A 27176-nucleotide genomic window follows, 5' to 3' on the forward strand; every position below is an offset into this window, starting at 1 on the left:
TCCTAATGTGTGGATAACACAAAAATAAATCGTGCAAAATTATTCTGTCATGACAAAATAAAAATCTTGCCAAAAAAATTAATTTATAATTAAAAAATAAAATATAGGGGTTGATCGTTTAGGGTTGTATGTATTTTTTAATGTTGTATCATAAAAAACAAAAAATAAATAATTTATCTAAAATTAAAAAAAAATTAGGGGTGGACAATTCTTAACATTTAGGGGGATGAAAAATAGATGTTGTTCGATTCTCAGACCTACCCAATATGCACACAAAATTTCATGAGAATCGGTCAAGCCGTTTCGGAGGAGTTTAACTACAAACACCGCGACACGAGAATTTTATATATTAGAAGATTAGATTATTGAAAAAAAAAATAAGGCAGTATAAAGTTCGCAAGGTCAGCTAGTTATTACATATAACAATGTCCCAAAATAATCTTTGCTTAAAGAATTTATTTTTAGCATCTGGAGGACTAAAATGCTTTGTCAGATACCACTTATGCAGTGGCTAAAGCAATATCTGTTTCTGTTATGATATAATATCTGTTGGTCAATGATTTTAATTTAAATACCTATAATCATATAAGACAATTACTTCTGTAAGATAGTTAAATGTGCGATGGGTTTGACATGCCAGACGTATAAAATAAATACCCCTAATAAAATAGGTAAAAAAAATATATTTTATTGGAACGTTGTGGTAATATGCAATAGTTTGATAAGCAATGAAAGATGGCGAATATTTTAGTCATTGTTAAAGTATTTATCTACTGCGCCGTCAACATTAACTATAATTTGTGTCGCTACTTAGAATTCCGAGTAAAAAGACACCAAGACAAATAATACTACTAAATATTTGGATCTCAATACAAATCGATCAGTAAGGTCTAAAACTTAAAAACAAAAATAACTGATATCAAGTGCATTACAGAACAGTATACATGTGTCGCGATAATTAAAAACAGTCTCATAAAACAAAATATTGTAAACAAGAATTATTCGTCCGCGTCAAATAAAACGTACTGATAACATGCTATTTTTAATCCTTTACTCATAACACACATTTAACAAACAGTTCGAGTAATGTAATTTACTTCGTTTGCAATTAACTCCCTTATTTTAAATACACTTTATATCTCAATATATATTAAAAACAATGAAAATTGGTTTATTGAAATTGTATCGACTAAATTAGTTCAAGAAAGTTTTATTTACTGTTTCTATATTTTATGTATAAATGAAAATATAGTTATAAAATTGAATAAACTGAATCCGTTATCGCGTTACAAAACAACAATACTGTACGTTGGATAACAATGCAGAAAAATATAACATTTTTAACCTTATTCGATAAGGTAAAGGGACGTAATGAGTTTTAGCGAAGAAACCGCAACAAATGAAACGAAGGGCAGCTGCGGCAATTTCGGGAAAATGCATTTTTGTCAGTAACTACGTAGTATGTACGGGAAGCGGAAACCAGCTGTGCAACGAAGCGGAGTTAATGTATGGGACCGGCGAAATTGCATTTTTAGGGCTCCAACAATTTCGGATGCGCTTTCCGAGTTAAACACTAACGCCAAATGTTGTACCTACAAAAGTCATTGTTTTGAACAATGTAGGTATTGAATTGCAATTGTTAATCAAAAATACGCCCTAAGGGTCAGATGCCTTTTTTGGGTGCATTTAATGTATGTTTATTTGCATTTTTAATTTTAAATATTGTATACGTATTTGTACATTTCATATATTAACTTTATTAAAGATAAATCTCTATTGTAAAATTTGAGATATTTAAATAATTAATTAAACACAATATTAAGTTACTTAAAATTAATCACAAGTAATATAATGTAGGTAAACGAAAAAAATAGTTAAGTAAATACGCATTATCAAAGTTTATTCCAAAAGTTGTAATCAGATCTCGATTAAATTTCAATGTGGCCACATGATAAACATCGGCTTTCGATTAAATTGAAAATTATCAAAATCGGTACACCCAGTAAAAAGTTATGCAAGTTTTTGAGGGCTTCCCTCGATTTTTCTGGGATCCCATCATCAGATCCTGGTTTCCTTATCATGGTACCACACTTAGGATATCTCCTTTCCAACAAGAAAAGAATTATCAAAATCGGTTCATAAACCACGAAGTTATCCCTGAACATTCTTATAAACAACAAAAAAATATATATATACGGTCGAATTGAGTAACCTCCTCCTTTTTTGAAGTCGGTTAAAAATAGCATGTATTTTAACATAATTAACATTTTTACTCCTTAACGATTTGGACAGGTCCAGCGAATTTAAAATGTTGTAAACAAAGACAGGTGACTCGGGCACCGTTTCCGGCTAACACAATATCGCGATTGTAATTAAATATCATTACGAAAGCTAATGAACGATAGTTATGTTTTGATTAAATTAATAATTATAATGTGTTAAATAATAACTAACAGGTGTTGACACGTTTATTTATAATATAGTGTTATTTTACAGATGTATGGTACTACATATGTATAATAATGTGGTTGTAAACATTATTTCAAAAATTCAACTTATTTCTATTAATTTATGTTATACTATATATAGGTATGTAAATAACTAAATATATCAAATATTTTAATTAATAAGTGTGTTTGCAGGCAAACGAAGAAAACCCGACTTCAATTATATCGACAAGTAATACAACGTAGGTAGGTAGACGAAAAAAATAGTCAAGTAAATACGCATTATCAAAGATTACTCCAAAAATTGTAATCAGATCTCGATGAAATTTAAATGTGACCACATGATAAACATCGGCTTTCGATTAAATAAAAAATCATCAAAATCGTTACACCCAGTAAAAAGTTATGCTGATTTTCGAGAGTTTACCTCGATTTCTCTGGGATCCCATCATCAGATCCTGTTTTCCTTATCATGGTACCAAACTGGGGATATCTCCTTTTCAACAAAAAAAGAATTATCAAAATCGGTTCATAAACAACGGAATTATCCCCAAACGTACATATAATATATATATATATATATATATATATATATATATATATATATATATATATATATACGGTCGAATTGAGTTTTTTTGAAGTCGGTTAAAAAATCGTAATCGAATATGAAAGTCAAAGTGCAATTAACCTTAGGTACTTTCTACTTACTCGATTATGATTAGTTTTCTAAAAGGCTTGAATTGTATAAATAACTAAGTTTGTATCTTATTCAATGCACAGTAAAAGGGGTCCGGTTTTCGATCGACACCGCCGAGCACACAACCAGTTCTCCGCCAATTAAACGAAGCTTAGACGATTTAATATAAACAACCGGCGAGCCACATTCAAAACACCGTAGGCGTAGCTAGTGGTTCGTACACATACAAAAACGCGTGGGTTTAGTTTTATATTAATATCCTAGTTTGCGTTTTAACCGGCATGGCGCCGCTCGTTCTTAATCCCAGGAAACAAGTCATGATTATTATTTTATACGTATGCGGTTGTTACAACTCCGCGAACAGGAGACATGCTTCGACTTTTAATAACACACTTTCGTATTAATGCCATCGTGTATACTTACCTGCCCTTATATTATTATTCATTGAAATGTTAACAAGATGTTCAAGTTTTTTATTGGTAAATTGAACATTTGATAAAGAGTATTATTAAAAGACAGCCATGTTGTGTAAATATATATTTTTAAATAACTGACAACTTTGCTTACCTAATTCTGTCGGAAACGATTTCAGGTTTAGAGTTTCTCTTCGCTGGGGTCATTGTGTGAGGTGCAGCATGTGTAGGGCTCGTCGAGGGCTCTGAAGGTGCAGAGGGCGGAGAACAGGAGCCAGAACTGGAAAGACTGAAGGCTCTGCTGCGTGCGTCAACAACAGCCGGCGTCCGACCGGATCTCGCTCGCCTCCGCTTCTTTTTCTCATCGTCAGCTCTGATAGCTAATCCTGGTGGTGTCCAGTCGAGGTCTTTCTTTAGGTGTCCACGACCGCAACGACACCCGCACGCCTTGAAAGCCAAGTCGTAGCCTTTCTTTGTCCAAAGATTCTGATGTCTCTGCCTTTCAGACCACGAACGAGCGCGGCCACAGGATTTAAGATAGGCGAGCACCCCGGCCTCCCATTGCTCAAAGCATTCTCTATGCATGTACCGGCCTACGGCACACGTGTCGTTGTTGCATAGCACGCGGATAGCGTCCTCGATGCGTACAGGCTCTCGGGGGCGGAGGCATTCACCGGGAACGCAGCACCCGTGAATATCTTCGGCCTCACGTTCGCCGGTCGCGCCTTGTCGTCGTGGAGCCATGTCGCACCACGATCGACTCGTCAACGAAATCGAACGTGCCGCCGCGAAATACCAAAACGCGTCACGCGATACACATGCTTGCCGGAGCGCGCGCGGCCGACTAATAACCGCGAGTGAACGAAAGCGAAATTTCAAGAGCGCAGCGCGTCGCCGCGCCGCCGCGCCACCCGCCTGCACGCGGGGCTGACCTTGCGGCGCGCGAGGGGGCGCGGGGGTGCAGCGAGGGGCGGGGCGATGCGGCCGACGCGCGTCGGGCCGGGTGGGGAGAAAGTGCCTAGCAAATTTTCACTTTCGCGCGGGAACGGACGAGGCAGCGGTGGTCGATGTCGATGTGCAAGTAGCCTTGCACTATGTATTTTTGCCAGGACTTCTGATTGGCAAGCACTAAATTCGTTACGCTGCGCTATTATTATTTTATTATCTAGTTTCGTTAAACATGATTGAACACTAACAATACCTCATTCGAATTGCCTGGTTGAAATATATTACTATTAATTGGTCACTATCTGGTCAATTCCTTTGATTGTTTTGGTTCAGAAACTCTTTAGTTTTTACTCTTAATACTACATCTATAATATATAATATTATACTTACATGATAGTATGTAGGAATATTGTAAAAAAAATTTTTTAATTATGCATAAAACTATAATTATAATATATTAAATCAATAAAAAAACATTACACACACTACCATGTATTTGACACATACACGCATATCTTTTTTGTTGATTGTCAAAGTCTGTAGTCAAATTGAAAATTTTAAAAATTGTGTTTGCTCGCAAACGAAAAAACCGACGTCAATTAGGTACATCGACAAGTAATACAACGTAAGTAAACGAAAAAAATTAACAAACGCACTAGTCACTACTCATTAACGGTTGACTCAATTTTCAAAATGTTTCGTAGTTTTTTTTTTTTTTTTTTCAAATCGATCGTAGTTCAGTACTACTCTTAGACAATGTTATTGATTTTTTTTTAAAGTTATGTAAATTTGATACACTCGTTGAAGGCACAACCAACAAGTTCAGTTTTTACGTTCTAATTTGCAATACATTAGATACTTAATTAACCGACTTCCAATAAAGGAGGAGGTTCTCAATTCGATTGTTTTTTTTATGTATGTTACTTCAGAACTTTTGACTGGGTGGACCAATTTCGATATTTTTTTTAATCAAAAGGCGTGTTATTTGGTCCCATTTAAAATTCATTTGAGATCTAACAATTACTTTTCGAGTTAGGCCGTAGCGTGCATTCCATATAGGCAGAAAGAAACTGCCTACCTTGTCATGTTACTAAAAATGATATATAAAACATGAACATTACATATTTTTGAAAAAGACATAAACCATAATTCAATTTAAATCCGCTTCAATTGAAAAACCCGCCGTCATATACCTATGCGATATCAGCGCTTCGCGCGAATCGACGACGGGCATTTTAAGAAACTTCTGCCTACAATCGCTAACAAAATGTTAGCAATGACAGTAGGACATTATATAATCCTACAATTTTATAATGTCGCACATCATATGGAATACGAACAAAGTATTGTGTTTTTAACATTGGTCGGTTTAACAATGACAGTAGGCACAGCCTAAGAATAACCTGTCAAATCAAATTGTCTTGAATTCGATACCGTTTTTACCAATAATTATGATTTTTGACGCGGTTGAATAATCGCAACATTCCACAGAGTAATTTCGTAATAGTAGTGATTCGCTTTGAATTTTTCGTTTGTGCGATCTTGTTATTAGTAAAAATAATAATATAGGGTAACAGCACCAGTGGCCAGCCAGTAACCAGTGGTCAGCCTTTTGCGTCGTTTATTGGTCATAAATATTGCTACAATTAGAATAAATGAATCACGTGTACCTAAATAGAAACTTTGATTCCTCATTGAATAATATGTCACACAATAGGTGCGGCAGGGAATCAGGGGGGAGATTTAAACCCGTTCTTACAGGTGACGGCGGTTGAAAAGAGCAGTAGTGTCACGTCCGCCATATTTTTTACTTCGCGTGGTGTTCTTTTAAAAGGTAAGAAAAAACATGTTTTATTATTAAATGTGATAGGCTTTTATGCAATTTGACATTGTGTAGTACTTCATGTATTGAATTATATTAAATTTGAATAAAAATATCGCTGATTTAAGTAAATATTGTAGGGGCTGACCATTGGGTACTACTTTTTTATAAAAGATCCAATGGTCGGCCCCCCGGGGCTGTTCACTGGATTCTTGAATTATTTTTAAAATTGCGAGAAAAGGCGTCATTACAACCAATAAATTAAAATTTTCAAATTTAGTAAGGCATGTTCTTTCATATTCCACAAAAAACCCAGTGGTCAGCCGCATTTAACATTTTATTTTTACGCGGCTGGCCACTAGGTGTTGCTGATCCAGTATTCAGCCCCGATAGACTACATTTTAGTTTTACCTCAAATGGTTATAAAATGTATTTAGGTAGTTTGTATTTCAGTAATTGAGAAGATATTTTTAGCCCAAAATGTCGCCAAGACAAACTTATCCTCCAGAGAAGCTCTCTTCCACCATCGAAGCCATACGAAACGGAATGCCGATAAGAGAGGCTAGTAGAACGTTTGGAATTCTTGGAGGCACACTACAAGATCGGCTCCACCTACGTGTCCCAGAAGGTCCAAGAAAAATGGGTCCAGATTCCATTTTTAATAAAGCAGAATAAGCACTGGTAGATTTGTGTCCAAAATTAACAAAATGCGGGTTTCCTTTAAAGACTGACAATTTATTAAATACGGTCCAAGCAATAGTAAAGGCCGATGGAAGACCTAATCCTTTCGTAAATGACAGACCAGGAAAAAAATGGCTTAAATCCTTTTTTCGAAGATACCCTTCCTTATCTATACGAACAGCTGAAGAAATTTCTAAGGGACGAGCAGTAATAACAGAAGAATATATAAGAAAGTGGTTTTAAGACTTGACAGAGTTCTTAAAAAAACACGATGCTCTGAATATACTGGATGATCCTATGAGAATATTTAATGGTGATGAAACAAGTTTTATGATTTGCCCCAAAACTGGAAAAGTGATTTCTCTATCTTAGAAAGAAAATTAAAACGGGAAATAATAAAAAAAGAACACGCAGAAAAAATAGCAGCCAAACGAATTAAAAAAGTAAGCGTGAGCACTAGTAAAGTAAATAAAAAGTGAACAAGGAAAAGGAAAATAGATCTTGAGATTCAGTTCCTACTGACGAAACCCTATCCAAAGAAAATAAAAAAAGTGTGTTAAAAAATCTAAGTGTATAGGGTACCGGGAAATAATGTATATCTTAATTACAAGTAACAGTTCGGATGATTAGATAGATATGAGTACAAGATAGATATCTTCGTTGATATATAAGAGAGTTGAGACATACAAAAATAGGAAGATTATGGCTGTGATTATTTGATTGTAAATAGATTTTACTAGGTACTATTAGTAGATTTGCTAGTGGCCCTTTTCTCTTTCGTGTTATGCGTATTAAACCTAAAAGAAATTTACATAGTATATAAGTATGCACAGATACTAATGTCGTTGATTATTTTATAAATAAATATTGATGTTTTAATGATTAAGTTCTAGAAAAATAAGAACACAAATAAGTACTGTGATTGTTTAGCTATAAGAAATAAGAGAGATATAAATAATATTGTTGATTTTGATATAAATAATACTCATTTTGATCTCATGCTTATTCATAGTTATAAGGGCTGAACACTGGGTTCATCAAGGCTGATTACTGGATTTTAGAGGCTGACCACTGGCAAAAAGTGCCATATTTTGTTTGAATTTATATATATATTTTATAAAGAGAGAGGTTGTTTTTGACATATGTTGTTTAAAAACTATAATAAACAATTAATCCAATCATGTACTACGTTTCATTATCCGACGACTCCTGTAAAAATGCCAGCTTTCCAAACTTCAAAAAGTTGTTATGAGGCTGACCACTGGTGCCATTACCCTATTAGTGATGAATAAGTTTACTTGTGAAATATGTGACGGAGATGTGTGTTTGATGAAAGTAAATAGTGCATCCAAATTCAACACGTTCTATTTTACGGATAAATTTAAAAATTCTTCAGGCGTATCGATTTAACATATATATACATATAAACAATGACGTTATAATTTTTCATTTATTAATAAATAAACAAATACTTTATTATTAAGCATACAATTTTGTAACTAGTTAATAGTGTTATCGATGATTTCCTATTTTTGACACAAACGAAATTATCAGAGTGCCGGCCTTATGAGGTCACTGTGTCTATCTAGTAACAGATTTGTTTGATAAGTATCAGTTGGTTGCTGTACGTGTATTTGTATGCCTGCATTATTAGTATAAATGCACTTTACGTGTCCAATAATTTACTTGTCTGCTCTTGAAATTATCTAAAAGCCTCTATTCCCAACAAAATTGAAATAAATTAGGAAAAAATTGCGAGAAAGTAGGTGCAGTGTGGCTGTTCATATTTTTTTGGACTGCCTACCCTGTTTAAAAACTTTATGCACGCCACTAGAGTTATATCTAATAATGCGTTTTTACTTGACTATTTTTTCGTTGACCTACGTTGTATTTATACCGCATAACTTTTTACTGGGTGAACCGTTTTTGATGATTTTTAATTTTATTGAAAGCTGATGTTTATCATGTGGTGACATTTAAATTTCATCGAGATATGATTACAACTTTTTAAGTATTATTTGGTAACGCGTATTTACTTGACTATTTTTTCGTCTACCTACGTCGTATTACTTGTCGATGTAATTGAAGTCGGTTTTTTTTCGTTTGCGAGCAAACACAATTATTTATATAAAAGTTACTGTCGACTAAATTATAAGTTAAAATGAGTGTTTGCTATAATTATGAATAGTAAATGCTGAAAATTTAAATTAGATTCTATGTTCTTATATGTATATACAACTAGGTTGGCAAACGAGCGTAGGTACGGCTCATGCCTGATGGTAAGCGTTTGCCGTGGCTTATACATAGATGACGCTTGCAACACCAAAAGCATCGCAAGCGCGTTACCGACCCTAACTCCAATCTCCTCAGGAGCTCTTCTCTCCTTACCACCACAGGAACACAACGCTGCATGATAGCAGTATTATTTAGCTGTGATCTTCTGTAAAGTACTTACCCAGTCGGAATGCTCCAGATTTTGAGCAGGATACCTCCTTCCGTACCCTATCTCAGTAAGATAAAGTAAGATCGAAAACGCTCATTGAGCGGAAAAATAGCTCACAACGCGATGTGGTCACAGTAAAACATCCACATAGCGAAATTCGTGTTATGGCTCTAATGAAAACGCGTACGACGCGTTGTGGCAATCAAAGAAAGACCAAATAGCGAAATTCGTGTCGTGGCTTACATGCTATTCGATCTCAACGCGTTGTGGCAATGAAGAAAAGCCATGACACGTTCTGAGCATTTATTGTGTTAACCATATCACGACGGACAGGTGTAACTTGTCGGTGTCGGCTCGGGTGCAAAGACGCATTGAAACCTCAGTTTTATTCATTTCTTTTCTGTTTATGAGAGTGAATTTTAATGTCAGCGCTAATTATGACGAATAAAAAAGAATTGTTTTACGATAAATTACGTGAGTTTGTGGAAAAAAGCACTGATCGCAGTTTTATTATGACTACAGAAAAAGTAAAGAGAGCAAATGTAACTTACTGTAGCTCTGTTTCAGAAAGAATAGCATAAACGTTGAAAGAGAATGTGTTAAATTAGGTCTACAGGAACAGGCAAACAAAATGGTTTCATTGTCTAATTTGAAATTTCCCTGTGTTGAAATTGGTACTAACGTTTTAGTTAGAGTTCCTGAAGTTGATAGAGGACGTGCAACACCCAGGAATGTTATGTGTGTTGTTATGAGCATTAATCCATCAGGTCTCTACCAGTTAGGAAACAAGGAAGGTACACTCGATAGACTTTATGCACGTAATGAATTTACACTTTCTGAAACCAACTTTATTAACATTTGTGATGTGCCCTCAACTTTATCGTTAACACTTCGCTCGGCATCTATATTATCGTCTGGAAGTAAGCAAGGGTTTATAATGTGCCACTGCAAAAGATACTGTATTGATAATAATTGTGTTTGCTCGCAAACGAAAAAAAACCGACTTCGATTACATCGACGAGTAGTACAACGTAGATCGACGAAAAAATAGTCAAGTAACTGCGCGTTATCAAAGATTACTCAAAAAGTTGTTATCAGATCTCAATAAAATTTATATGTGACCACATGACAAACATCAGCTTTAGATTAAATTAAAAATTATTAAAATCGGTACACTCAGTAAAAATTTATTGCGGATTTTCAAAAAGTTTCCTCGATTTCTTTGTGATCCCATCATCAGATCCTGGTTTCCTTATCATGGTACCAAACCAGGGATATCCCCTTTCTAACAAAAAAAGAATTATCAAAATCGGTATATCCAGTAGAAAGTTATGCGGTATAATACAACGTAGGTCGACGAAAAAAGCGTCAAGTAAAAACGCATTATTAGATATAGCTCGAAAAGTAGTTGTTAGATCTCAAATAAATTTAAATGGGACAAATTGGCACACACAACCTTTCGATTAAAAGAAAATTTGTCGAAATCGCTCCACCCAGTCAAAAGTTCTGATGTAACATACATAAAAAATAAAAAAAAAATACAGTCGAATTGAGAACCTCCTCCTTTTTTGGAAGTCGGTTAAAAAGTGCAAGTGTCGCTCCAAGAATATAAAATGCAACTCAAAATGCCACAGTAATAGTTCATGTAAAAATAAATAGCAATCAAATACTTATTTTTCACAATTATAGTTATTTCTAATATAGATACATTGTTGTTGTTTATTGGTGATCAATAAACATTTGTGTTAAATATTTTTATTTATTGAAAGAATTTTAATTGTCATGAAAAAATTAAAACTCTTATCATTTTGTGTGAATTATGAGTAATATACAAATGATATGAATATTTTGTGTTCAGTTATTACTTAATACATTGATTTTTTTAAATATAAAGTAATCTCAATAAATAATAAATATCGTTTCATTTTATTTTATATAATTATATACTTAATATATTTGATAATGAGAAACACGTTATGCCGTGATTTTATGACGTGATAAATGACTAGATAATAGTTAGAATAACCATGTATTGTTAAATTAATTACATTTTAATTAGAAATAAATCAGACATTTTAAATAAAAATGTATTCGTATGTGCCGTCAGTAATTTGAATATAGCATGTCTTTTGCGTTTATCAAACACGTAATATTCACACACTATGACATGATTGAGATTTCATTTCATTTAATTTATATAATTATATACTTAATATATTTGATAATGAGAAACACGTTATGCCGTGATTTTATAAAATGAAAAATATTTCTTAAGGACATCTACCAAAACGTTTCCAGCCTAGGCCTAGTAGGATCTATATCGGAAAGTAGTGTGCGTTGTAATCAAATAGTATTCCATACGCGTCATGGCTTTTCTTCATTGCCACAACGCGTTGAGATCGAATAGCATGTAAGCCACGACACGAATTTCGCTATTTGGTCTTTCTTTGATTGCCACAACGCGTCGTGCGCGTTTTCATTAGAGCCATAACACGAATTTCGCTATGTGGATGTTTTACTGTGACCACATCGCGTTGTGAGCTATTTTTCCGCTCAATGAGCGTTTTCGATCTTTGAGCGTAACATATACACTACATCTTGAGTGAGCCGTATATTCCACCAAAAAAAAATGTGTCTGCTTTAGACCACACTGACGACTGACGTAAAACTTACGAAACGTAACTCTCTCTCTTTCTATCCATTAACTTATATCTCCCTCTCAAATTCCGTTCGTCTCACCCGATCACAGTTTTCGTAACGCTCACGTCACGCATTGACCAGCTTACCCCAGTCAAGCGTGCGTAAAGAGATTTACTTCAATTTTTTTTAATTGGTTAACTTGACGATATAGCGGACAGCGGTGAACATATAGAAACATACGAATATAACCTAATACATATAGGTATGTAATATGTATGTAACGGCATATACATTAAAAATCGTTTAAAAAGCGCGGATACAAAAAAAATACCTTGCTATGGTTTTCTTACTACACCGATACACTTAGCGCTAACTTAGTTTATTACTTAAAAAACACTATATCAGTCGGGGAAAAGTTCAATTTTATTATTGATTTTACAAACATTTATTTACATTGATTATAATATGGATGTACCATTTTGTTCGATAACTTGTCGCCATCTCGTAGGTAGAGAGGACAGGATTCCATTACTATAGAAATTTTGAGACTTCTTATCAAAAAACCACGACAAGTAGTTTTGAGAGTCCTCTCTTGATATTAACTTGACACTTACACTTTACACTACCTAAATAATTCTGAAGAGATTGAAACAGATTTCCATCTGAGGGTGCAAGATCGGGGCTATATATATGTTGTGGATGCCTTAAGACTTCCCAGTCAAACTCTATTTTTGTTGAGTAGCTACAGACGTATGTGACGGCGTTATCGTGATGAAAGACCACATATTTTCTTTTGATCAATTCTGCTTCAGTCTCATCTTCGTGGTCAAGTCTCATCAGCTGTTGACAGTAGAAATCCGAATCGATGGTTTTGCTGGGCGGTAAAAGCTCAAAATAAATGATGCCCTTCCAAACCCACTATACACTCAACATTACACATAGGCCATCGCGATAGTCTGTACACATCGGCCGACCTTTGACACAGATTTCTTTTGTATATTCTTACGATTAGGTGATCCTTTTTTCGTCAACCATGATCAATCTTTTCAAAAATGGTTCGATATACGTCTTAAGAGAGAATCGCAAATGAGTACACGGTCCATTAGGTTTCTTACAGTGAGTTCTTGTGGCAGCTATATATCGAGCTTTTTTGTATAGCCAACCTTTTTCAAATGTGTAGAAAATATTTTATGGTCATTTCTCAGATCATCAGCTACATTGTACCTAGCTAGGTACTCAGACACAGTACTGTTCTGCTTCTTGTCGATTCTTATCAGCAGAATGCTTTTTCAAATCGGTGGCATCTTCACGTTATTAATAATTCTGTAAATAAATAATTACTATGTGAAAACGATTCAAAAGTTTTGTTGGAGCGTATTAAATTATTTAAAAACTTTATTTCCATTTGGATTTTGTTCTAGTTTAAATAAAACAGTCACTATTTAAAAAAATGACCCCGAATTGCTCTAGCTGCTAGTGTCACATACCCTTTCCCGTAATCCGCGGCACTGGTATCCGTAACCTCAGATCCTTCTCTTACATAAATCCTTCTCACCTATCCTTCTTCATAGCCAAGAATTCCCAAGGAGGGTTGATGTCCGGCCGGTCGTAGAATATACCATGCCAAATCACTTAAAACATGAGTTTGAGAATTAGAGTATGCGATTGCCGACCCTACTCTACAAGTGGGATAAGGGCAGGAAGATGTTTACTATCAAGGTTTTATTTAATTAAGAATGTGCAAATGGCTTCTATATTAAATATTAATTCATGTTTTAGAAAAATAAACAACATTAAAAAAATTTAATTTTTATAAGATCGTACAAAAATAAACACGGTTCTCAGTATAAAAAAAAATTGTAAACAAACGCGTTTGACCAATTCCCTTACGAAAATAATAAGAACTATAGCGTCATTCATGTACACCGAATGCCGATTATTCAAAGTGCGCACGTGTGTAGTATACTATAGCCATTTGTATGGGGTGGTGTTGAAAGGAACAATGGCGCCAGGACCGGTCCAAGGCTAAGATCAAGCCCTAGAGAATTACAGAATGGTATGTTCTTTTTTTAATTGATTTAGCGATTAAGTCTTCATTCCGCGATTAAATTTTGAATATTTTACACATAATATGATGTTAATGTCGTCTTTTATTGCATAGCCGAACTACGCAGCTTACTACGGAACTTGTTCCATTAAATAACAGCCTTTATATTTGCGTGTTAAACACTGTGTGAATACATAGAATTATCCTAAATTAGTTTAAACAATCTATTAAAATGATATAAACGTTGATAAAAAGAAATTTATCGTGTGGGAGTATCGTACCGAGCAGATCATATCGGAATATTTCGTAGTGAAGTCGAATTATGAAACTAGTGGCACAACGTGTGACCCAATTTTATTTCGACTGGCCCCACCAGGTGATAGGTGCATTTCGAGGGGAGCTAAACACGTGTATCAAGCACCAGCCGAATTATATCTTAACAAATTTAAAAAATATCTGTCAGCCATTAAAGTTACGCAAAACTCAACTTTAATACAAGGTACAAAGGGAGTTCTTATGAAATGTTATGTGCAAAGAAAATAAGTCGCAGGAACTGCGTCTCAACTCGTTTCGATCCCGCGATATTATTAGGTATAGGTAAACCTTTTGTTTCGCACCCTTAATAAAACAAAGATGTAACTCAAAAATCGCAATTTGTGGGAATTGGCGTTTGAAGTTTAGCACTTTTTCCGCATTGTGTTTGATTAAAAATTACCAATTATTTGTAATGCTTTTAATGACTTTTATTATTGATATCAGTAGTTTAAAGTACAGAGATAAATAGAATAATAGAAAAACAACTGTGTTAAAATCTATAATAGCTGTAAAATGGAGATGAAAAAAAAGTTCCGACTTAAATCTCTTTATGCCAAAAATTACTTAATATTTTAGGTAGTATTTCAAAAAAATTCTCTTTAGTATTAAAACATAACAAAAAGTTTTAAAAATAAATCACAATGTTTCGTTTTATGATTATTTAATTGTAATTATGATGTTGTATGTACTAATGCATCATTTTTTTATAAAACGAAAACTGAAATTTATCACCTTTTTTTTAAATTAAACAAATTTTTATTAATTATCCGATATTTATATATCTCTATATGGCTACAAATATTGTTTTTTAAACAAAACAAAAACTATACACTATTATAAGAATTAGGTACAATTAGTCTCTAGTACTGTGTGGCTACGGGTACTGTGTGGCTACGGGTACTGTGTGGCTACGGTACCAAAGAATATAGCCACCCCCTCTCTTCCCGTGGGTGTCGTAAGAGGCGACTAAGGGATAACACAGTTCCACTACCACCTTGGAACTTAAAAAGCCGACCGGTGGCGGGATAACCACCCAACTGCTGGCTTTGAAATACACAGGCCGAAGACGGGCAGCAGCGTCTTCGGTGCGACAAAGCCAGTACTGCAGTCACCAACCCGCCTGCCCAGCGTGGTGACTATGGGCAAAACACATGAGTTCACGCTATTTTTGGCGTAAACTTGTGGAGGCCTATGTCCAGTAGTGGACTGTATAGGCTGTAATGAAGATGATGAGTCTCTAGTAAATATCTCCTAAAATCACAAATAATTACTAACCACAAATAATCTAATATATAAAATTCTCGTGTCGCGGTGTTTGTAGTTAAACTCCTCCGAAACGGCTAGACCGATTCACACGAAATTTTGTGTGCATATCGGGTAGGTCTGAGAATCGAACAACATCTATTTTTCATACCCCTAAGTTATCATATATGGTAAAACAACGTTTGCGGGGTCAGCTAGTAAATAGTATAAAAATCAGCAGTCTCTTCTTTCTTATATTGTCTATCATCTTGTTTTTGCTCATTGTTTGAATTATCATATGATACACATATATCACACTGACCTTTTTTTGGTTGGTGAAACCCTAAGTTAAATATCGTCGGAATCTAATATTTTCTGCACATTTGAATCGTCTCGCCATAAGACTCGACGAATTCCAACCACCAGAGCAGGTTGGGTTTCGAAATGACTACAACACCGTAGAACACATCCATACTGTTCGACAGATTATTCAAAAGACAGAGACATATAATCAGCCGCTGTGTATGGAATTTGTGGACTGCGAGAAAACCTTCAACTGTGTCGAGACCTGGGCTGTCCTGGACTCTCTGCAGAGATGTCATATCGACTGGCGATATATCGTGATACTGAGATGTATGTACGACGCAACGACGATGACCGTTCATGTCCAGGACCAGAGAACAAGACCTATTTCCCTGCGGCGTGGGGTAAGACAGCATGATGTAATATCACCGAAACTGTTTACCACTGCGCTGGAGGATATCTTTAAGACCTTGAACAAGGCATCAATGTCAACGGTGAATACATCTCACCTTCATTTCGCCGACGATATCGTCATCTTTGCGGACACGTTAGATGAGTTAGGCCAAATGCTAGCCGGTCTAAACGAGTCCTCCCGACGTGTCGTTCTCTGTATGAACTTGGACAAAACGAAAGTTATGTCTAACAACCAAGTCATACCGAGACAGGTATCGGTCGATGGTACCCTTCTCTAAGTTGTTCAGGATTATATTTACTTAGGCCATACTATCCAACTAGGCCGCAACAACTTTGAGAAGGAGCCCGATAGGAGAATTCGGTGGGGCTGGGCGGCATTTGGCAGGCTTCGTCGAGTCTTCACTTCGAAGATTCCGCAATGCTTGAAGACAAAAATCTTCGAGCAATACGTCCTGCCTGTGTTAACATTACCGAGCCGAGACATGGACACTGACGAAGGGACTGGTCCACAAATATAAAGTCCCGCAACGTGCAATGGAACTGGCCATGCTTGGGGTTTCCCTCAAAGATAGGATTAGAAACGAGACTACCGCGAGAGAACGAAAGTAACCGATATAGCCCACAGAATTAGCAAGTTGAAGTGGCAGTGGGCTGGTCATCTGTGGCGCAGGACCGGTGGCTGTTGGAGCAGACGCGTCCTGGAGACGAGATCGCGTCTTGGCAAACACAGTGTGTGACGTCCTCTGACCCGTTGGACCGACGATCTACCTAAGATTGCCGGTATAAGCTGGATGAGGATTGCGGAAAACCGGGATGTCTAGTGCGAACTTGGGGAGGCCTATGTCCAGCAGTGCATTGCAATAGGCTGAACTGACTGACAAATATTTGGTTTATTATTGCAGTCAGAGTCAGAAGAACTTTGATTTTCAAACATAAAATTTCTTCTGTTGACAGGCTTATTAAACAACGTATTAAAATCTACAGTGCATCGTCGTCACTCAGGTCGACGTCATTTAGATCTGTGTATTATACTGGAGAAATATTGTAACTGGCCACACTATTGTAATTTCGTCGCTCTCTCAGCTGAATTTGCTCATATTTTGCTCAGTATTTTGTGGTGAATTGGTGTAAGACGTCTTTTCTTCACAATCCGTTGTAAAGTTTTGTGGGGCAGGGTTTTGGGTAGGCATTGAACTATTGGGGCTTGAAAAACTGGATGAAGATGAGCTAGAAGAGCTTGACGATGATGAGCTAGATGAATCGGAACTAGAGGACTGTAAATGGCTAGTATTATTTAGGTGTCATTTTTCTCGTCAACTCATAAGTGACAGTAAAATATTGAGTCGGTGTCATCATTTTCGTCAGCTCTGCATTTACATTTTTGGCCTCTGGAGATATATGTATTTTGTTGATTTTCCTCTTCAACCTGCATAACTTCTTTAGTCTAAAATAACAATAATTCATAACACTAGTATATTTTAAGGATGAATAATAATCATAATTATTTAACGTCAAAATAGCAGCATTGTTGAATGACAATGATCTATTCAGTCGTTTTGCTTAAAAGAGTAACAATCATCCATCCATACGTCATCCTCATAAACTTTCACATTTATTACAGTAATCAGATGAAAAAAAAATTATAACTTATTACACTATTATTATATTACTTAAAAAGCCGACCGGTGGCGGGATAACCATCCAACTGCTGGCTTTGAAATACACAGGCCGAAGACGGGCAGCAGCGTCTTCGGAGCGACAAAGCCAGCCCTGCGGTCACCAACCCGCCTGCCCAGCGTGGTGACTATGGGCAAAACACATAAGTTCACGCTATTTTTGGCGAAAGCTTATGGAGGCCTATGTCCAGCAGTGGACTGTATAGGTTGTAATGATACACTATTATGTTTATCTTATAACTTTTACGCTCGATACGCTGAAACTTAACAAAAATTGTGAGCTCTAAGACGACTCCGTTTTCAAAACCTATACAAATAAGCACAACAGTTACAAGTTATTCTTAGCTTTTACACGAAAAGGGAATTAATGTTGAAAGTTTTTACTTATCTTTCGTCATTCTAAATAATAAAAAGAAGTAAACAAAAGTGACTTTTATAAATAGCCTTATTTATTACAATAAAGTGATACTTAACCAATTACTACAACAACTAAGGCATATATTTCAATATAAAACTGAAGTGTTAGGCGTTAACTTTGTAAAATTTGTCAATTTTTAAAACAAAACCGAAGTAAATCCAAATGTTACACATCATTATCAAATGCGTTTTCTGAGAGAATGAAGTATAACAAAAATCATCTTTTTATTTTAAATCCCTTTTAATCTAATATCGAATTATTTGATGTTACTCAAAACGGCAGCACTTTAATCTCCGCTCACTGCCGGTGCATCTCTGAATCACGCCACTTTATAAGAACTGACTTGTCAGTTCCAGTTCATAGAAAAGAGAGCAACAGTCGCGTATCTCTCTGTATCTTATAGTTAAAACGCCGGAGTCGAAGTCTACCTATTCTTTACGCGACGAAGACGGGTTTTCTTGTAAAATCTCCAAATCCACAAATTTTGAGTTACATCTTTGTTTTATTAAAGGTGCGGTTTGAAGTCCGCACATCTGTGTGACCTCTTGTATAGCCATTGAATTATTTATTACAAAAATTTGATGCGAAATTCATGAATCGTTTTGTAAAAAAGAACTCTCATAAAAGTTTTAACTACAGATGTATTTTTACATAAACTATGCCTTTATAATTGACTGTACGTATTTAACTTTACAGAAAAGTAATAAACGAAATTTATGATCTTCGCTTTACAGCTCTTTAAGTTATTGAATATAAGTCAAGATATTAAAGAAAGCTCAAATTACAAGCTGTAATTTTGAAATTAAAAACAATAATTTTAATTAAAAATAAGTCCATTACAAAATAATGCATCTTGTTAAGCGATGCGTAGTAGTAGGTACACCATAAAAACGTTCCAGTGAATTTTTACATAATGCCCTCATTTCCTCTGCAGAGCGGATGCGCTGTGGAATACAAAAAACGTTACATATTATTTTGCCGAGTGTGACTTCGTTAGCACATAATGACTGATGGCTACGATTCTGCGGTGTTTTGACGATGAGCCAACGTCTAGCCTTATTGTTGCGGATTTCCCGTTGTTTCAATGGTTGTTCTGATACATACAAATTAACAGATGTCTAGTTTTTATATGATTCATTATTTACTATAATTTAAAATTTAGTGATTGATCTATTGACTACTGAATCAGTTTTTAAATGCCTACTGCTGGGTTATTAAGAAAAATGATCGTAGCGTTTACGCGCTGTTCCATGTACTGTTGCAAATTCCATGGATCGCATGTATTTTTTCATTCTATGCAACACACAATTTAACCCAATTTGTATTTTAAGCCAACGGAAAATAGAATTTATTTAATAAAAATTAAAGAATGAAAATACCAATTAAAGTTTTATTTAATATTTAAATTAAATCCATTACTGAATATGAACTATAAAACTTTTAATCACAATTACTTTTTACTTAGAATTTAGTATTTATTTCTTTTACTTACTATTTCGTTATTTAAAATAACAATAATAATCGTTTTTTAGGTAAAGTAATACGAGCAAAGGAACACAGTCATGTAACTAACATGACATGCAAAGTCACGATCAAAACATCGTAATTAAATGCGCAATGAATTTTGGACACGACACAACAAAGCGTAGCCTTAGACGAAGCTAAATCGTCAAAACAAAAACATATAACGTTTTTATTTGACCCACATCTAAGTGATAGTAATAGAGGAACAAATTGTTTAATTATTTTTTTATAGGTCACTGCATAATGTTGGCAGGTGCATCGAAGCGTACACCTGCTAAGGGGTTGTTCAAGGACTGCGATGTACGCTTTTTGCTTGTATTTTGCCTGCGCGTGCGAGGAAACTTTTATAGGTGAACTTGTTTTTACGTCAATTGTTTATTGGATATATTTGTTGTAGGGACTTACGTCGAAGCTCGTTTCTAAATATCTTAAGAAAAAATGTTAAAGGTGCGAATTAATAATATTATGTATATAGTATAATAGTGCGCAGCTGTCACACATCGTTTAAGATAATGAAAATAGCATAACGGCTTACACTTCTGACATATTGAGAATATTTTTAAAATACTTTAAGAAATAATTTTCAGTTATAAAATTCCTATAACTTTTTTTCTGCACAACACGTTTAGTTATATGGTTTTATAATACTTTCATTCAAAAATATATTTTTAATAAATTAAAACAGAACAAAAAGTTTCACCACACACAAAAATTTACTCATTTTATTTATTTATGATGTGACATCTTTCAACGTACCAAACCTATGTTAGTATGTTGTAATTAGTTAATATATCGGCTTCTGCACTTAAACATCTACTTCTAAAGTTCTTAACATATTTTCTGCTACGCGCATAAGGTTTGAAATTAACGCGCAACTGACTTTAAAGCACTACATAATATAAGCATATATTATAAGCATACTGAATAACACGACATACAAGTATCAAAAGACGAAAATTTAAGTTACCTTTTTACACTTATGGTATTTAACTTTTTACATTAACGAATTACGTTTTTCCTTTTAAAAGAATTTTAAAATACAGTACCGTATTTGTTATTAATGATTTACGAAATTAGATTATATTTTTCTTACTAACTCACTTTTTTATAAAAATCCTTGAATAATATAAGGTAAACTTTACTTTGTTAACCTAGATATTCAACTAAAACATATATTATGACTATAAAAATTGTAAGAATTTAGTCAAAAAAATTTGAATCGTGTTTATTTTTATATCCTTTTGTGTTATAGCTTTTATTTTTGCTACAATAACTACTTATTCAAATAAGAAGAAACCAAGAGCAATCGCTATTCCATTAATTAAGATACGCATCAACTTTCCATACCTATACAGTTCCAATTCTGGTTTTTTGAACAAAACATGGTGGATGTAGTCGAAGGCATCCCGCAAAACTGGTAGACCTTGATCTCTGAAAGGGACCCTCGACGGTTTGCCGCCGGCTAACCTTGGGTTATTTTTAAACTTTGCCTGCATATGAATCCCGTCGGGCAACTCCTTCCGTCTGTTACATAATGCGAAATTATAGTTTCAATTTTTTTACTCCCCCAACGCTCGGTCCGCGAAAACCGTGTGGCCATGTCATTTCGATGTTATAGCCTTTGTTTTGGTTCGCACATATTTTATTTCTTTTCGCGGAACCGTAAAAGGAAGAGGCAATGAAGGGTTAGTCGTTTTTGTATAGTGGAGTGGAGTTATTTATGGTTTGGAATAATGGTCGCTCAGCTCGCCGCGCAATTTTTATACAGCTGCGTGTTCTTTAGATTCCGCAAAAATTTTCCGCTTGACCTCGTATATGGTTACTTTATTTTACTGGGTACATTTTAAAAATATTTCTTAATTATACAAATATATTCGCAAGATCTAGTGTCTTCCTGTAGACATGAGTAGGCACGCTTTCAATTAACTTCTAATGGCCAGTTTCAACATAACACTACATATATAGTTAAGGGGATTAAATAATTCACTTTTGAACACTTTTAATTCAATGAGACGTACCGCAATTATCGTTTTGGAACTCCCGACATTTTGGCGAAATTGCAGATGCCGTGGTAACGGGTGGCTCAAGACCCGTATAAGTAGTAGTTGTAAAAATGTTCATAGCAAACTATAAAATAAAAAATACACTCCTGTATGATATTTTAATATGCAATATCTTCTATAACAAACTATGATATAGTAAAATTTGTAAAACATTTTCGTTTTTATTTTAATTTCGCTATAACGATCATAGTTTCCACCTAGTTGAGTTACTCTGTGTACATATTTGCCGTACCTCTATCCAAACACGATGCTATTATCACGGTAGCTTGCATACATCCCCTTTATTATGTTGTTTGTGCGAGAAAGAAATTGGAAACCGTATAAAAAGATACTTTGAAAACCTGAGACCTGTTTGACTTGTTTAGTTTGTACCTACATACCCGACTTCTTCGCTATTTGTGAGACTCAATAGGTTTCCTAAAGCTTATATTTGTTCAGACAGAGGACGAAATAACTAAACTTAAGAGCGTGAATCGTTAGTTCAGATATATAGTGACGTCGTTAAATTAAATTGTTTTTTAGTAACACCGTTAACAAAGTATAACGATTTTCAATAACAAAAACGTATTATCTGTTAAGTGATGAACACAATATTAAATATTCACTTGGATTTTATTATAAATTATTAAAATAAATATAATTATATATCATAATAAATATATTTATAGATCATTGCGTGGAATGTCTTGATTATTACAGTGACACCAACAGCAATGATTATGTTGATCTCTGAAATATTTTACTTGAAATGTTTTATTGCATGTGTTTAGTTAAGCAATTGTTTTATCCAGTGACTAGTTTAGGAGTTTTTGAAATTAATATCAAAAATTAAGATGATTGACGTCTAAGCTGTGCTCGTAATGTTTTGTTTTTGTTCTAACTAGCTATATAACACGTACTCTTCTCTTACTTTCTTTAAGAAAGAAATACCTAATAAATCCAAAGGGCATATATCCCCTCTCGAAAATTAAGTCTGGGGCATATATACGGCGTTTGAAACATATATCCTGGTATGCAATTTAATTTTCAAACTAAAATACATGGTTTATTTATTGACTAGTCGGCAAAAACGATACATGTTTTATTGAATACAGGATCAAAGTTAGGGAACATATGAAAATCAAGTGTATATTACATGTATGTTAGAAGCTACGAGTAAAAGAAAAAAAGTTTGGCATATATCCCGGATTTACTAAAGTAAAATACAGCAAATTAGTGAATGTAAAAAGAATTTTTTTTATATATCAACAGTAATCCCTTTTTATTTCTTTTACTCCTAAGTCCAATGTAGTAAATTTTTAAAATATCGAAATTTATATGATTAGGTATGAAGGTATATGAAAAGAAAGCAGTAGACTAGTCGCTTGAAAACGTAAGAACAGATTGTTATGTTCGATTAACACACGAAAACATCGCTAATTGGAGTCGCTCTATTTCAACAAACTAATAAAGTATGCTTTGAATTTCGACTATGTTCCCATATCGAGTTCGGATCGATAAAACGACGATGTTTCTCTCTAAAGCACGTTTCTAAGAAACTTCGGATTTGTATTTCTACTCATGTTCAACGCCCTGTTGCATAACTGTGGTCAAAAAACAACACATACTTTGTACCCGACTGTTGACCTGACCCTGTTTCCGATACTCGGAAACTTAAAAAGCTTTATTTATTTTGATTTTTATCTTACCACTTAATTGACCTAAATTTCAAGCTCACAATGTGCACGTGATCAATTTATATTAATATCACACGTGAATCAGTGATGTAATGTGCCGTGAAATGTTATTCTTATAATAAGTATCTGTACTAGAAGGTTTAAAGAAAGAAAGCATCATGACTTCAGCCTATCGCAATCAACTGCTGGACAAAGGCCTCTACAAGTTTATGCCAAAAACGGCGTGAACTCATGTGTTTTGCCCACATTGAAACAAACAGACCGAAGACGGGCAGCAGCCTGCCCAGCGTGATGACTATGGGCAAAACACAAGAGTTCACACCTTTTTTGGTGCGAACTTGTGGAGGCCTATGTCCAGCAGTAGACTGCAATAGGCTGACATGTGTGTGTGTCAGCATAACATTTTATCCTTTTAACACAACGGTAGTCGTTACTACGCCTCCATTTTGGCGAAAGAAAAAAAAAGATGTGTTCTTTATGCTCGTTAATAATTACTAACAAACGGCCTTTGAAGAAAAAAAACTGTATAAATAGAAAACGAGTGTTTATAGCTAGTCATTGTTTTGCAATTTGTTTACTAATTTAATTGATATTGATCTAATGAAATGTCTTGTCCCGTACGTTACCAAGTCACCAATGGCTTGGCTATTTTAGTAATTATATTTTCTACTTCCTACAATTATTACATTTATTTTCAAGATTACCATTGAGAATTATAGCTTATAATTTAAAATGCAGTCATAAGAACATACCGAAGTTTAAACATCTTAACGACCTTTCGTATCTTTGATACAAGAATAATCGCGGTTTCTTTGCGTCGATTGCATCAAATTATAGCACGAAAGTTATGTTTATAATGTTTATGAATAAAACTTGTCTCTTTTATCGGTTTGGTTTTTTATATTCTCACGCTACCGCGCCACATGTTTTTCATTGCGCATCTTTTATTCTTATTGACTTCCAGCATACATATGACATCATACGATTATAAATTAGAGCACTTTTTGATATTCGTGATGGCAATAAAAATGGATTTGTTTATTTTATTTTATTACTCATTATCTGTTATAGCTATGTACCTAAGCATATTTTTATGTTTAGCATAAATATTATTTATTACAACAGTACATCTGTGTATAAGATCCTTATATAATTATGACATTGGCGTTTTGTCGTACTTGGCCACTCTCAAATCTTTGGTTAAAAATTCCAAATTCAAATTTATATAGCTGTTTACGCATTTGCCTTTCAAAAACCATAATTCATTTGTTTTTTATGCTATGGTAATTTATGTGCTATGGTACATACTTTGATTAATTAAATATCATCACTCCAGCCTATCGCATTTCACTGCTAGCCATAGGCCTCCAGAAGTTCGCGCCAAAAATGGTGCGAACTCATGTGTTTTGCCCATAGTCGCCACGCTGGGCAGGGTTGGTGACCGCAGGGCTGGCTTTGTCGCACCGAAGACGCTGCTACCCGTCTTCGTCCTGTGTATTTCAAAGCCAGCAAGCAGTTGGATGGCTATCCCGCCATCGAATCGGTCGGCTGTTTAGGTTGCAAGGTGGTAGTGAAACTGTGTTATCCCTTAGACGCCTCTTAAGTCACCCACGGGAAGATAGGGGATATTCTTTACTGCCGTAGTCACACAGCAGCATTGATTAATATATATTATATATTAAAAAAAATCGTCTTTATGTTCCGACTATCCAGAACGCCAATTTCATGTGTAAGGACCTAACATATATAGTATAAGGCATTTTAAAAGTTTTAGTTACAATAGCTTCAAGCAACATACTCATGTACTCGTATGTACTCGAATAAACGGTAATTGTCATAATAAAGGGAATTAACCTAATTTACATATTTTTCCTATAACTCAATACAATCACTTCGTTATTAAGTTTTTTATTTGGGAGACTAATTTGCTTATTATATACCTATTAATTCTTAATGTTATTTTATATGATAAAAATTGTCTCTAAAGGGATAAATAAATATGATAATAAATCAATATATTTTGACGAACCTATGGTTATTAGAGACCAAACTTTTGCAGAATAGTAACTGCGATTCTGGGAGACGTGACAAAAATTGTAAATGATAATTTTAAGTCTCAGGAATGTAATGATTTATAGCAGCGAAAAAATTTGATTGTAAGAAATCCGTTAGTTTCAGCAATGGACGATTGAGTCAATACACAATGGACACTTGTCTTTGTTTATATACTAACGATAAATAAAGCCGGCCAAATGTGTTCAATTTTTTTTTTGTGTTATTCGTACATTATTAATATATATTTTTTAAATATTCATTAGCATGGTAAAAAAGGAAATGATGTTACGATTTGATTGCCTTTAAAGTATATCAATAATTGTGTTTATTCGCAAACGAAACAAAAAAAAAAACCTTCAATTCCATTGACAAGTAATAAAACGTTAAGTAATTAAAGATTACTCAAAAATTTGTAATCAGATCTCAGTCAAATTTAAATTGAACTACAAAACAAGAATTTGACTAAGCTTTCGACTAAAACAAGAATCATCAAAATCAGTATTACACCCAGTGAAAAGTTATGCGATGTAATACAACGTAGGTCGACGAAAAAATTGTCAAGTATATACGTAGGTATTATTAGACATAGCTCGAAAAGTACCACATGACACGCACGACCTTTCGATTAAAAAAGTTAGTCACCACCCAGTCAAAAGTATATGTACCTATATAAAAAATACAATGAAATTGAAAACCCACTCCTCTTTTGGAAATCGGTTAATAAAGACAACGCACATACACTCATATTAAACTTAATCATTTTAAACAGCCTAGCCACTTGCACGGACAACTAGACCATTATATTCACTTTAAGTACGGGTAAAGATTTGTAAATATTTTAAGTTATTAAAATATTCAATGTGTTTGTGGTCCAACAAGGATACGTGTCACAATAAACTTATTATACCTAGTCCAGCCATAAGTTCTGTTACAAATGAAAATGCATTTTTTTTAATGAATTAATGTAATATTGTTAAAATTTATACCACATATTTATTTATTAACGTCTCAGCAAAAAATAAAAAATGTTCTATTCGAAATGGCCACTTTTAGCACTGTTTCCAAGGGAAATTTCGCTACTGCTTGCTCCAAAGAGTTTTTAAGAGACTCGCCGTGTCGTTTAGAGCAGGCCATGTCTTCTCAAACTGACCATAATTTGAAGTCTAAAGGGTTGAGGTTTGGGCTAGATGAGGGCCAGTCTTCACCTCTTATAAAGTCCGGAACGTTGATTTCAAGCCAGGCTTGGGTAGTTCGTGCCTTGTGACCAGGTGCAGAATCCTGCTGGAAAGTCACCGGTATATTTTTAAAAAATGTATTGCTGAGAGGTTTCACAACATGATCCAAGACTG

General features: G+C 34.5%; 1 protein-coding gene across 1 annotated transcript in view; it reads right to left on the reverse strand.

The window, feature by feature from the left end:
• LOC123655489 (headcase protein) overlaps nt 1–4304 on the reverse strand; it is a 55891-nt gene extending 51587 nt beyond the window's left edge. The window contains exon 1 of the mRNA XM_045591267.1: nt 3715–4304. Coding sequence (XP_045447223.1) covers nt 3715–4304 — 590 coding nt within the window. The remainder of the gene's footprint in view (nt 1–3714) is intronic.
• Nucleotides 4305–27176: the final 22872 nt, after the last annotated feature.

This window comes from Melitaea cinxia, chromosome 8, assembly GCF_905220565.1.
Source record: "Melitaea cinxia chromosome 8, ilMelCinx1.1, whole genome shotgun sequence".
NCBI classification, from domain to species: domain Eukaryota; kingdom Metazoa; phylum Arthropoda; class Insecta; order Lepidoptera; family Nymphalidae; genus Melitaea; species Melitaea cinxia.